The sequence below is a fragment of the Harpia harpyja genome, chromosome 2, assembly GCF_026419915.1.
Source record: "Harpia harpyja isolate bHarHar1 chromosome 2, bHarHar1 primary haplotype, whole genome shotgun sequence".
Classification (NCBI taxonomy): Eukaryota; Metazoa; Chordata; class Aves; order Accipitriformes; family Accipitridae; genus Harpia; species Harpia harpyja.
In genome coordinates this window covers 40639875-40652553 of record NC_068941.1, presented here as the reverse complement: position 1 = coordinate 40652553, position 12679 = coordinate 40639875, and the positions used below count along the sequence as shown (strand labels likewise).

At 37.7% G+C, this 12679-nt stretch overlaps 1 protein-coding gene across 10 annotated transcripts in view; it reads right to left on the bottom strand.

Moving 5' to 3' along the window:
- Positions 1 to 3608: 3608 nt before the first annotated feature.
- ARFIP1 (ADP ribosylation factor interacting protein 1) overlaps positions 3609 to 12679 on the bottom strand; it is a 46282-nt gene continuing 37211 nt past the window's right edge. For all 10 annotated transcript variants that reach the window (XM_052777348.1, XM_052777358.1, XM_052777338.1 and 7 more), the window contains one exon: positions 3609 to 5209. In XM_052777348.1, the coding sequence (XP_052633308.1) occupies positions 5054 to 5209 (156 nt within the window). In that variant the 3' untranslated portion in view covers positions 3609 to 5053. The remainder of the gene's footprint in view (positions 5210 to 12679) is intronic.

Here is a 12679-nt window from a genome sequence, read left to right as displayed (position 1 = left end):
GTTAATAAAATGCTCCAAACGGTTTTCAAGATGACTACTTCTTTTAAGGCATTACCTTTTTTTTCTTACGAGGAAAAAAAAAATGTCTTTTGTAAACTCTGCTTTTCTTTAGAGCACAAAGAGCTTCTAACGCTTTAGGCTGAACACGAATTTAATGGCCGAACAGATCTAATGGGAACAAAGCAATTTATACCACCCGAACAAGAGGTGTCATCTTCATTACAAGCACTCATTTCTACAGTGTTCGGAGAAAGGCAGGAGACAAAGTTAATTGTGACATGCCAGTCACATAAAAACCAGGTTCTATTTGGTTTCAAAATTAAGCACTGTGGTAGTTAACCTCTCAACCCCCCCCCCCGCAATTCATTACCACTATCACATAAAACTAGCATTATGCATACACATATGTAAGAAAGGCAAATCAAGACTGAACAGGCAACACTAGTTTTTAGCATTATTTAACTCCTAAGTGCTTGAATTTACAGCCTTCAGTATTCTTTAAAAGGCAGCAAGGTGTATAATTATTTTTTTAATTAGCACAGTAGGACATACCATTTGTTCAGTACCATTTACTAGGAACACATTGCTGATAGCTGAACTGTTCCTGACTGAACCAAGGCATTTATGCTGGCATAAACAGTAATAACAGGGCAAACCTGAACTAAAAATTTGTTTCAGGTTTACTCTGTTCTATATCTGATCTCTGCACTTAATTAAGAAATGTTATCATACAGCCACACTGGTACCCATCTAAGTTCTACCAACCGATGATGCAAGGGAACTCTCGAAAGATACTCTTGAACTCTTTTTCTGCCTCTCCTGGCATATCAAATATTTCCATTCTTCCAATAGCTACTATCTTTAAAGTGGGTTCTCAAAGAGATGAGACTGAGTGTATTTTCTCAGAAAACAAAGTTTTTTCCACTGACAGCAATTACAAAAAGTTGAACACATTTTGCTGAGTGCAAGTACTTAACAGAAATACACAACCAATAGCAGACAGCACAGAATTGTTGCTGCTCCTGCCCCCTTCATAAAAAAAATTTTTTTAGAAAGGCAGCTAAGGGTAAAAAGTAATGCTTTTGTGCCAGCACTCTCAGCTGTAGGAAACAAAAGATCTGCAAACTATAGATTGAGCTTTTATATCCAAGGCCATTGCTCTGCAAGGTTCATACACTGCTTCTCTGCATTTCAGTATAGGGACTCTGATGAAACAGCAACACATCACTTTTTCCCTTCCACTGCTGCTCCATCAATTTATGCCCCCCTTCTCCAAGGAAGGCGCAAGGCATCCTACTTGCTACTCTTATGCTACAGGGTAAGGTACTTCCTTAATTCACTTCAAACTATTGCCATCATGACAAAAATGTGTAAAACACACCCCATCTACCTGGCCACTTGGCTTCTATATAAGACTGACAGAAATGCAGAGAAAGGACCTTGGTGAAAATAAGTGCAGTGAGGTGAACAAGACTGCTGTCACAGACACAGAACCGTGCTTTCTATGCATCACTAGCTTTAACACCAAAACAACCTGAAAAAAACAAAGATGTCAAAGAGCTACTAACAAGGCCAAGTAACAAGGAGAACAGAGAAAAATATAAACCAAGCAACAGTCAACTCCTCCATGGATCTTCTCATCAAAAAAATAAACTTCCAATTTGACACAACTTAGCTGCCAGTAGTCGGATAAGTTTGGGGTGGGGACAACAACAAAATGTGAAAAGATTAATGACGACTTAAAAAAATCTGTGACTAGTACAACCCCCACATCAAGCATACAGCATGGAAAAGATAACCAGACTAAAAAAAACCCCCTAAAGATAATTGCAGATGAGGAATGCTAAATAATTATAACATCTTATTATTCTTGTAACACCACAACAAGGAACAAGAACAGATAAGCAGAGAATAGAAACTGAACATACCCCCCGTTCAGTTCAAAACAGAGTTGAGGGGAACATTTAGCTTTCCTTTTATATTACTTTGATCATTTTTTGAAGCAGAGACAGAACAGAGATAAGGTTGCTGGGAAAACCAGTTGACGTAAGATTGAAATCAAGCTGTTACTTTAATGATACTGGTGTGTTACTGTACTCTACTTGCATAGATCTCTCTTCAAATATAACTATAGATACATTTTATAACCAGAAAGGTTCTTTGTAAAGGCTTGACAAAGGATGAAGTATGCCAAAGAGCCTTGTTAGAGAAAAAAAGGCATTTGTAGAATTCATACAAACAAAATAACAGGAGCTACAAGTTTCGTACAAGCCAGGAGTGCAGATAACTTACAGTATGGTCACTAAGAAACGAAACAGCTCCCTGGGTCTCTGTTTGGTAGAGCAGCTACAATAGCTTATCTGAAACGCTATTAACTGCTTTAAATTCTTCCTGAGAAACCTCGCACAACACTAGAAGCACTAATGTGGTAACTTGCAACAGAGATGAAATCTTTCACAGACAAGACTCTACTAGGTAGGTATGGCGCCCTCTTCAAACAAACAAAGAATCCATCCTGACAACTGTCTACCTAGATAAATGCCAGCATTACAACCTTAAGATATTTATACAGCTTTTTTGTTAGTATCAGAAAGCCTGACAACCGTAATTACTTCCCATTACAAACTTCAGAAGTGTCTTCCTCATACAATCACCAGAAGCAAAAGTTTCTAAATTTGGTTAGATGAAGAACTAACTTTGAATATAAGACATGAGCTTGAATTATTTCATAAGCACATATATTTGAATGGGGGCAAAGGAAGAAAGTTGAAGTACTACAAAAGGCAATCAGTTTAATATCCTATCGATCAGCTGAACACAGAACCCTCCTCACTGAGGCTATCAATTAGAACAATTGCGTGGGTGAGCTAAATGGAAGTAATTCTTCCTTCCCCTGGTATTAAACAATACACAGACAGATTTTAGCGAGTAGTCTCTTTTGTCCAACCTTTTCTTCCAGGTGAAGAGCCTCTAGCAGTTTTAAGCCATTGCAAAAGTTTGAGGGTTACACAATGCCACATGGGTCATTCCTGCACGAGGCAATTTGATTCAAGTTCACTTTTACTGTTTCTGACAGATCAGTTCCTTCTGGGCAGGGACTATCCTCAGCAGGAAACGCGTGAATCTGAGATAGAAAACAATAGCACATTTTCCATATGTATCCTTTTCCTATAGTGTTCTGAAAGCTGATATTTCAATTGTAGTCAGTAGGTTTGCATTCTTCATCCTTGCTATAATGCTATCTGCATTTCCTAGCTCAACTGTACAGTTACACAGCTAACTTCTTTCTCGTACCATCATACCATATGCATGCCAAGATTCAGAGACAGTGGAAGTCAATGGCTTCGTAAGAGTTTTAAAGGAAATTTCATTACATTTACAAGTTTAAGTCAAGAATTACATATACTGAAAGATTTGTTTCACTATGAGTTTAAATTCAAGTTGAACTTGCACACTATTAAATCATCCTGAAATAAAACACCATCGCTGTTACCACCTAGTACTGCTTTACCAGAAATTCTTGGGCAGGGATGGCAACCCAGAAAAACAGGACTAAGCTTTCACTGCAGAAGCCGAGTTCTACTCTTAACCATCACAAGTCAAGGAAGTTTGACTGCAAACACCTTTAATATGAATACAAAATTCACATAGGATATACATTCGAGGGAACGTAAATGAACTATTACAAGAGATTCTGACAGAACAAAAACATAAAGAAGGCTCTGTCAGGCCAAGAATTTAATGAGGAATGATTAAAAAGTTTGATTTACAGTTACATTACAGTTGTGTTAAACACTGAAAACTTTAAGAATGTGAGCTGAAAGGCATTTGAACATACAGTACATAAATCATACAATCCACACCGCTGTAAATAACAGATTTGAAGTATTTCATTTTACTTAATAGAACGCAAAGCAATGTAACGTGCAAATGAGGACTCCAATATATTGAATTTAAAATGTCTATAATAAAATTGACACAGAATTTTACATTTAAGGACTACATGATTGATGGAGAAATTAAAAAAGTATCCTCCATGTTACTCCCATTACTGAAGTACGCTTTTCAATTAAATAGAAAAACCATACTGGCCCAATTTCCTCTCTCAAAATCATACCATGAAGGTTAACTAAAGCTTTAACTTGCTCTAAGTGTACAATGAAACAGCGTTTACACAGTCTCTTTCCCCTTGTTGGGAACTGACAAACCATTATGTGAAAGGGTTCTTGGACTATGTACACTGGTGGAAAATATTATCTAATAAAAAGGCACATACCTGTGATTTAAGGCTAGTACGGTATTTGTTTCATAAAGAAATCAAAATTCTAAATGAAATTAGTACATTGCATGGTTGGCCTCACTCAGCAAACCACTTGGTGCAAAGCAAAAATATGTGCTTAGAAGCCTCAGACTGACAGTGATTCTTGCTTTAGTGTTTCTCTTTTTTTTTTTTTTTTTTGAACCTATGATGGAAAGGTACATCTTTTAAAAAGGCATTTGCTGCAATTCCACTAGTCAATGAGCCATCTGCTACTGTTGCCTTATATGCAGATATCGCATATAGGCCTTATATTATTAATCTGCAAAATACTCTTTTAACTCTCTCCTTTTTAAAAGTCATACGAAAATTACTAAAGATGTTTTCTATATTCATCTATAAAATACCAGATGTTGGTACAAATCATGTAAACCTCCATTTGGAAATATTTTGACTAGCCACCAAAATGACCAGAAATCACAAACATCATTTGTCAGTGCAAATCTATAATAGTTTTGTTTCCCCTCCCTCCCTCCCCCATCCCACTTACAGAAATAACCACCAACCTTTACATAAAAAAAGGAGTGCTTTATATTTGAAATGACAGAAATTATGTTTGGTTACCTTAAAGTCACCCACTTTCCCACCAAATTCAGTTTTACAGTATTAGAAAAGGGGAAAAAAATTTAAAGCTGTCTGTGCAAGAATCACTACAACAGTCCTTCAACCCCAACCCTTAATTATTATCAGATTTAAAGATTTTAGGTTAACATTGGGTCTTCTTCTCTAACCCGATTACTGTTCTTCAAGCCAGGATGGGGCATCTGCTCCAGGAGTTTTCAATTTGATGTGGAACTGTTTAAGTGTCTGTTCAAGCTGCTTTTGATTCCCAGCAAAGTACGCAGCAATGGCATTGTGGAACAGAACAAGCTGATTGTGCAACACCTTAACCTGCAGGCAAGGACAGAGATAGGTTAAGAGGAAGAGGCCGATGTTAACCACATTGCAGGTCAGTTATAAAAAAATAGGTGTATTTGAGATGCTCAGACTTCATACAGGTTTATTTAATAAAAGTTTAAAAATACAAATACAAAATTCTTTAACATTAAAGCAATTTAGAGTTTTCATAAAGTATTTTTAACAGTCAATACCGACTCAGTATGCATGGACCAAAAGCACTTCACTAAACAGCATAATGTTATCAAATATCAAACACTTGACTGTAAGTACTTGATTCCTTGAAATTAGATGCCAAACCTCTGTATAAGATACCTACCTGCAGGCTGAATGGACTTCCCTGAGACAGTACATGACAAATGCATTATCTAAGTATACAGTTCATTTATTTGCCCCCCTTGCAGAAAGTTGCTCTTTTCCAGCTCATGTATACCTAAGTCAAATGAAACTGATGTTCTTTTCCCAGAAGTATTTCTTGACCATCTCCTGTAACACAGGATTATTTACAGCACTTGGTCAATATTTTGACTGTAACATTTGTGCAAAGTAGTCGTGAAACACACAGGTCACAGCAGCAATCAAAACTTGGGGAGAAGAGCACAAGAGCAGCTGGAGGCCATCACTGTTTTTCTCTTCCAGTCTAGTCTATGATGACAAGCTATAGCACTGATGAAGTCAAAGTTAAACAAATGTTACATTCTCATCCTAGCACACCAGTAAACCTGAAGTTGTGAATGATGAATAGTAGTATGCTGAAAAGGCATCTGTCCAGTCTCTCCTACAATCAAAACTTGTCCTTTTTGTTCTCGAGTGCACTCTCAGCCCAGCACAACCTTACTCTTGTGTCAGAGCCCAAATCCCTAAGGTGGCGGCCCTGTAACTGTTTTCAGCCTGCAAGACCTTGAGCTCAATAGCATTTAGCCAACAGAAGAGAATGGAGGAACAGTGTGGCTGACCGAGCCCAAAGGGAGCATGTGGTAGGTAACAGATGAAGCTTTCTCTACTCAAATTTTGGGTCACTGCCTCATCTCTCAGCACAATCCACAAGGGACAGTCTACTACTGTCATGCTGGGAAGCAAAATTGTCCTTGGGCCAAGTCTGGCCTACGCCTACCAGTTGGCCATGTCTGTTCTAACAGGTTATTGGGCTAATGTTTTTCTGAAATGCATGCGACAACACAGACATACTTCATTGCCTTCATTTAAGAAAAGATCTCAAATTAAAAAAAACCAACATATATTAGACATCCTATTACACTGGAAGAGTATAACATTTACACTATTACAAAGACATGTAATAATATACTTTTAAAATAGAATACTTTGAGAAAAAATGGGCTGAGCATGTGTGTGTGTGCATGCATGCATGCACACAGGTATATATAGAATTTTCAGCACTAAAAGTTGAAATTTCTTTTATGAATATACAAGTTTTTTTTTTTTTTACTGAATAGCCTTATTTCGTGAATTAAGTTTTGCCCATAAACTGACAACTGTACAGACCTTAATATCCTACTTAAGTCATAACCTCTCTTTGGTGGCCCAAATCTTGGTCTAAGTTGCTCTGACAATTTGAAAACTGGTATCCCTATGTTTTCTCCCCTAATAATTCAGGCTGATTTAACTAAATACATGTCAAAGAATAGGCTTTTTACCTCATTAATGGTGTAAAATGGTAGGTTATTCCATCAAAAGGGTCTCCAAGAAAAAACACAAGAGGTGTGTATGGTTAGAAAGGAGTTCACCAGGCACATCATATCTTGAGACAATGTTTTTTTCATTTACAATAGACTTCACAAAATTCATCACGTACAGACGTTTTAACATATAGGAGATAGAGAATTTAGCTAACTATACTTGTTCAACAAACATAGTTCAGCTTTTCCAAGTCATAAAAGATGGCTTCTTTTTCAGTTTGTGTGGGAATGTATGTATATAAATACATGTATTTTTTTTAATCTATAAAAATTTTCATCCCAAAAATATTACATCATACAAGTGGAAAATGTCACAACAACATGAAGGGTTTGCTTTTAAAAGTTGAGCGCAAAAAATTTAGCAGTTACAGTCTTGAGCAGATTCTTTCATCATTGACACAGGAGACTTCACACAATCCAAGCTAGGAATTCTACACAGAAGTACACTCACTATTCTAGCATATTATTAAAATGCTGCAGGAGTTTTATTCGTACTGTTTATAGGAACTGAAATAAAACGGGGTAATTAACCCACCTTCCCAGACCAAGTTCATCAATTTGAGATCAAATTTGGTACTTTCTTAGGGGAGCTTTTAACAGAAAACTTCTGTGAACTGCCCTTAAGTCTTCTGATAATTTTACAAATTCAGTCAGGCCTGGGCTCAAGCATGCATGCACACACAAACAGAGGCAGGAACTGACATTTGTAGAGGCAGATGATTTGGACTGAAAAAATATGTTTTGTTTTGGTGGGGTTTTTTGAACTACCAGAGCTACCTCATTGTATGAGGTTCTATCCCCAAGCCACATCATTGTGGTGTAAATTTTGTGATCACTATCAAACTGGTTGCAGAGGTTCAAGGTGTTACAACTTCTGCTCTCCTGCTTCAGAAGCTGATTGCTAATTGAATCCCAAAAGTAATGGTGGGATCTTCTTATCCATACCTTCATTCAGGAAACTTTAAGATTAAATTTCTAGAAAAAGACCACTTAAACTGTCTGACACTGTACAAAGAAGCTCTACTATGAAGCAGCAGCCAGCTAAGAGAAAATGCTGTAACATCTCAAATCACCTGATGTCCACTGCAAAAACACCTGCAATCACAGCTAAGAATTGGACAACAAGTATTCACTTAAAGCCAAGTTCAAACCTAACCAGTTTTCCCATGAAAGAATCTCAGCCTTACCCACTCCTGTATCCAGCCATTGATTCCTACTTCCACACTACGTTTCACCTTAGCCCTCTGTTGGCAAAACATTCATGCAGTTAGGTATTCAGCTGGATCAGGGAACAGATCTAGATTAAAACTAACCAGACAACAACATATTCACCTTAACCTGGATCCGTTCCCCAATCTGATTCTCTGCACAGCTGCAAAAACACTTTTGTAAACACAACAGAGAAGGCAATGTAGGGGAAGGGGGATAGAAGATGAAGGGACCACTTTTTTTTTTTTTTTGCAGCAAAGCCTTGAAGTGACTGTCAGACTACAGCGCTGAAGGCCAACTCTTGAGCACCAAGCTGTAGCACCTACTCCAGTAAAGGAGCATTTGAAGATTTGCCTTTCAAAGAATGTTAATGGTATGTTGCTAAAATATGGGTTCCAATGTATGACTAGCATGCCTGTCAAAAAGCCATCACGTTTTACAGCTGAACATCATTTAAAATCATTGTTCCTTGTTAATTAACTACATACACCTATTTGTTCCTAATTACGAGCAGAGTAAGCACTCCATAATAGATTTGGCAAACTTAAGTCTCAAAACAAAACTGAACTTTGTGGATAAGCATAAAAAATGGGCATGCCCTAAACAGAAGACTTAAGTTTCATATACAGAAGATACTATAGGTTGGATCCGAGTTTTCACATTTCCTCTGGATGCACTTAACATTTAATTTCTTTTTAAATACTGTCCTCTTCCCCCCACCTTCCTCTGAACACCATACTTTCCCTGGCACAGTAAGTACAAATTTCTTTACATCCTCCTCATTCAGATTTTCAGCCATCTCAACAACCAAAAAGACTACCCTGATTCTAACCTTTCTGTCAGTTTTTACCTCTTCAAAACTATCAGAATCCTTTCCCCTATCTATCTTTATTTGAAGTTATTCAGTCTAAACAGTTACATCATCTGGGTTTCCATTAGATGGCATATTGCTTTCATTTGTAAAAGCAACCATTTAAACATTAAACTCCTGAAGTACAACTCACAGAAATGCATTCAATTTCTTTCTCTACACAGAATGATATTTGACATTTCTCAAGTGCATACATGAATCACAGTTCTTCCTTTCTCAAAATTACAATGTCTTTTCAAAAATTTTTCAGTGGCAGAAATCTTTAAGCTAAGAACAGGCCACAATCCTTATTAGGAAAAAAAAAAAAAAAAGATTAACTATTTGTAAGCTACAGATTTTGACTGCAGGTATTCTTATACTCATTACCCAATACCACAAACTTGCACAGAACTCTGCTGGCTGGGGATAGCACCAATACAAGCTTGCAGCAACATTAAAAAAAAACATAAAAAAATTCTAACTTCAAGATCAAATGCTATATTGAAAGTGAATAGAAATCTTGTGCATCCTGGTTTTACAGACAGAAACTTGCAATCCCAGCTTTACTGTAATGCAGTTCTCTGAACCTTTGGGGGCTTTTAATTGAAATGTTAACATGTGAACCCAGGAGAACAGGCACAAAGAGACTGCAACCACATGATGCCTTTATTCCCCTAAACGTAGGCCCAGCTAGATTATGGCTGTTTGGTGACATTTGCAGCAACACACCGACCGGAGCCCACCAGCCAGTTAAACTGGCTTTATAGTTCCTTTGCAGTGACAGCTTGAATCACCTCCCCGTTTTCCCTGCTCTCCTCATATGTCATGCTTAACCAAATATGGGACAAAACTTTTGAGTGGGAACATAACTGAGTGCATCTAGTGGAGGTACATTTACGAAAAAACACCTAGGATTCTGTTTTGACATTAATTTGTCAGGCCAAAAATACACAATTTACTTTTTTAAATGTTTAATATTGGTCAGACTGTGAAAACATATTTATTGGGAGATAATCATGAGCTGATTTATCTAATCTAAAATTAAACCCTAAATTGCTTAATTGCTCTGCAATGGCAAGGTTTCATTACACAACTCTGTTTTCAACACAGAAATGATAATAACATCTAAGCTTGAGACTACACTGTACTACATCCTGTATCAACATATACAAGACTTGAAGCCCAAAGGTTTAAAATCTACAACAGAAAAATTACATGGCTACCATACCATTTTCTTACCTGAAAAAGCTTCTTTAATTACACTCAGAACAAATAATTCACATCTGGATTCAGCACCATGAGAATATGTATTAATAAAGTTGATGATTAAAGATTTGCATGTTCTAGTATATTGTAACATGAGTCTGGGAAGGCCAAGCCTTGATATAGCTGCTCAAATACTAGCCCCCATTTGCCTTGTATGCAATAAGCCTGCAACAACAGGCTTTCTAAACAGGCTACAAAAAGGCCCTTTGTGAGAGACTAACTAAAATCAGTATTTTGCCCGTCTGATCTTCCTTTGTTTTGATCTCCCATTCTATTAATGGGCACCAACGTGGTCCTGGGGATAGACACACAAAATGGCAAGCTCCTGTTACTAAGAATATAGTATCAGTATAACCAGTATAATTCCCTCCCTGGGACTACTGAAACAGCTTAACAATACCAAAATCGCCCTTCCACTTGGCAGTTCAGCATCATATATGCTCTTCAGTTTAAGCCATCTCCTAAACAGTGCACTCCTCCCACAGCTGAAGCAGCTGTGTTACAGACACACTCATACAGCTGTAGCCATTGTGCTCTTTCTTGTTTCTTTCTTCTCCTTCATGTTAGGCACATGCTATATTTATAGATGTTTAAATTATGATGGATCATAGCAACTGTTATCATGTACCTTTGGAAAAAGTAGAACATCTGAGATTATTAAATCTAACTGAAATTAAAATCTAGTTGCTATACTTACTGATCCTATATTTACTGAGTTAATAATCCATTAAAATATAAAAAGTAATTGACTTAAGAGCAGTCACATATACTTTGTATGAGGCTAAAAATTAAAAGTAATATTTAGAATGGTTATATAGCTGTCTGGCAAATCAACTGTGCATTCCAATTCCTTAATACTAGCTGCAGTATAAGAATGAGGTCTAACAGGAGCTCCCCCCGCATTGACATTAAAAAAAAAAAAAAAAAGTTTGACACCAGAAAAAGGAATAAAGACTTCAGATTGGTAAGGAATCTCAGATCGCAGATAACCACTCATCTCTCAGATAACCACTGCCTCCCACTACACCCCAGGAAGCATTCTGGGCAACAGAAGAATAAAAACTATCAGAGACAGATGCAAGCTGGAAAAAAGTGCTCCTGAAATGAAAATAAATTTAGGATTAGGATTAAGATTACATATTGTTTACTATGGAGAATCCTATACAATAAGTAGAAAACACCAAAGTAAAGCTTACCTGAGTAAAGTTTTGAGTAGATAATTATATTTAAGCCAATATTTGACTGTAAGGGAAGTCCTTTCTATGGCTTATTTGGGAACAAAATTACATCCACCCTTTAGTAAATATTTTGACATCTCTAGTGTCAAAACTGAGAAATGTCAACCAGTGATAAAAAGGCTTAAGCATGTGAAAGTCCTCTATTAATCTAAAAGCAAAGGCAGGAAGGAAAAAACAATCTCCCTCAGAAACAAAATTTGTAGGCTGTGACTGCTAACAGGATGCTTGATCTAATTCAAGACTGTCACTAGGAAGACAACTTCATTAGTGTTCCCTAAATTATCTCATTTAGTTTTTTAAAAAATATGGAAACTTTTTTGTACAAAATGGAAATAAAATGCTTTCACTCTGAAGCTTTCCTATCTGTATAAATGTAAATTGATCAGTCAGCTATACAGTTAATGCAAACCAAGAGCAAGAGTGTCGTGGTTTAACCCCAGCCAGCAACTAAACACCACGCAGCTGCTCACTCACTCCCCCCCCCCCACCCAGTGGGATGGGGGAGAAAATCGGGAAAAGAAGCAAAACCTGTGGGTTGAGATAAGAACGGTTTAATAGAACAGAAAAGAAGAAACTAATAACGATAATGATAACACTAATAAAATGACAACAGTAATAATGAAAGGATTGGAATGTACAAATGATGCACAACTGTGCGCTGGTGTCTACTAGAGCCTTATACTCCTGTGGGTCTAACGTGCCAGGCCATCGGGGAGTAGGATATCTCCTCTTTGAATTGCTGGAAATCCTCGGACAGCTCCTCTTAGCACCCCGACTGCCAGTGCTGGGCTGGATGTTCAAAGGATGTTCAAAGGGAGGGTCTCCTCTACACAGATGCGCAGTGCAATTGCTCACCACCCGCTGACCGACACCCAGCCAGTCCCCGAGCAGCGATTCCCCGCCCCCACTTCCCCGTTCCTATACTAGATGGGACGTCCCATGGTATGGAATACACCATTGGCCAGTTTGGGTCCGGTGCCCTGGCTATGTCCTGTGCCAACTTCTTGTGCCCCTCCAGCTTTCTCGCTGGCTGGGCATGAGGAGCTGAAAAATCCTTGACTCTAGTCTAAACACTACTTAGCAACAACTGAAAACATCAGTGTTATCAACATTCTTCACGTACTGAACTCAAAACATAGCACCGTACCAGCTACTAGGAAGACAGTTAACTCTATCCCAGCTGAAACCAGGACAAAGAAGAAGC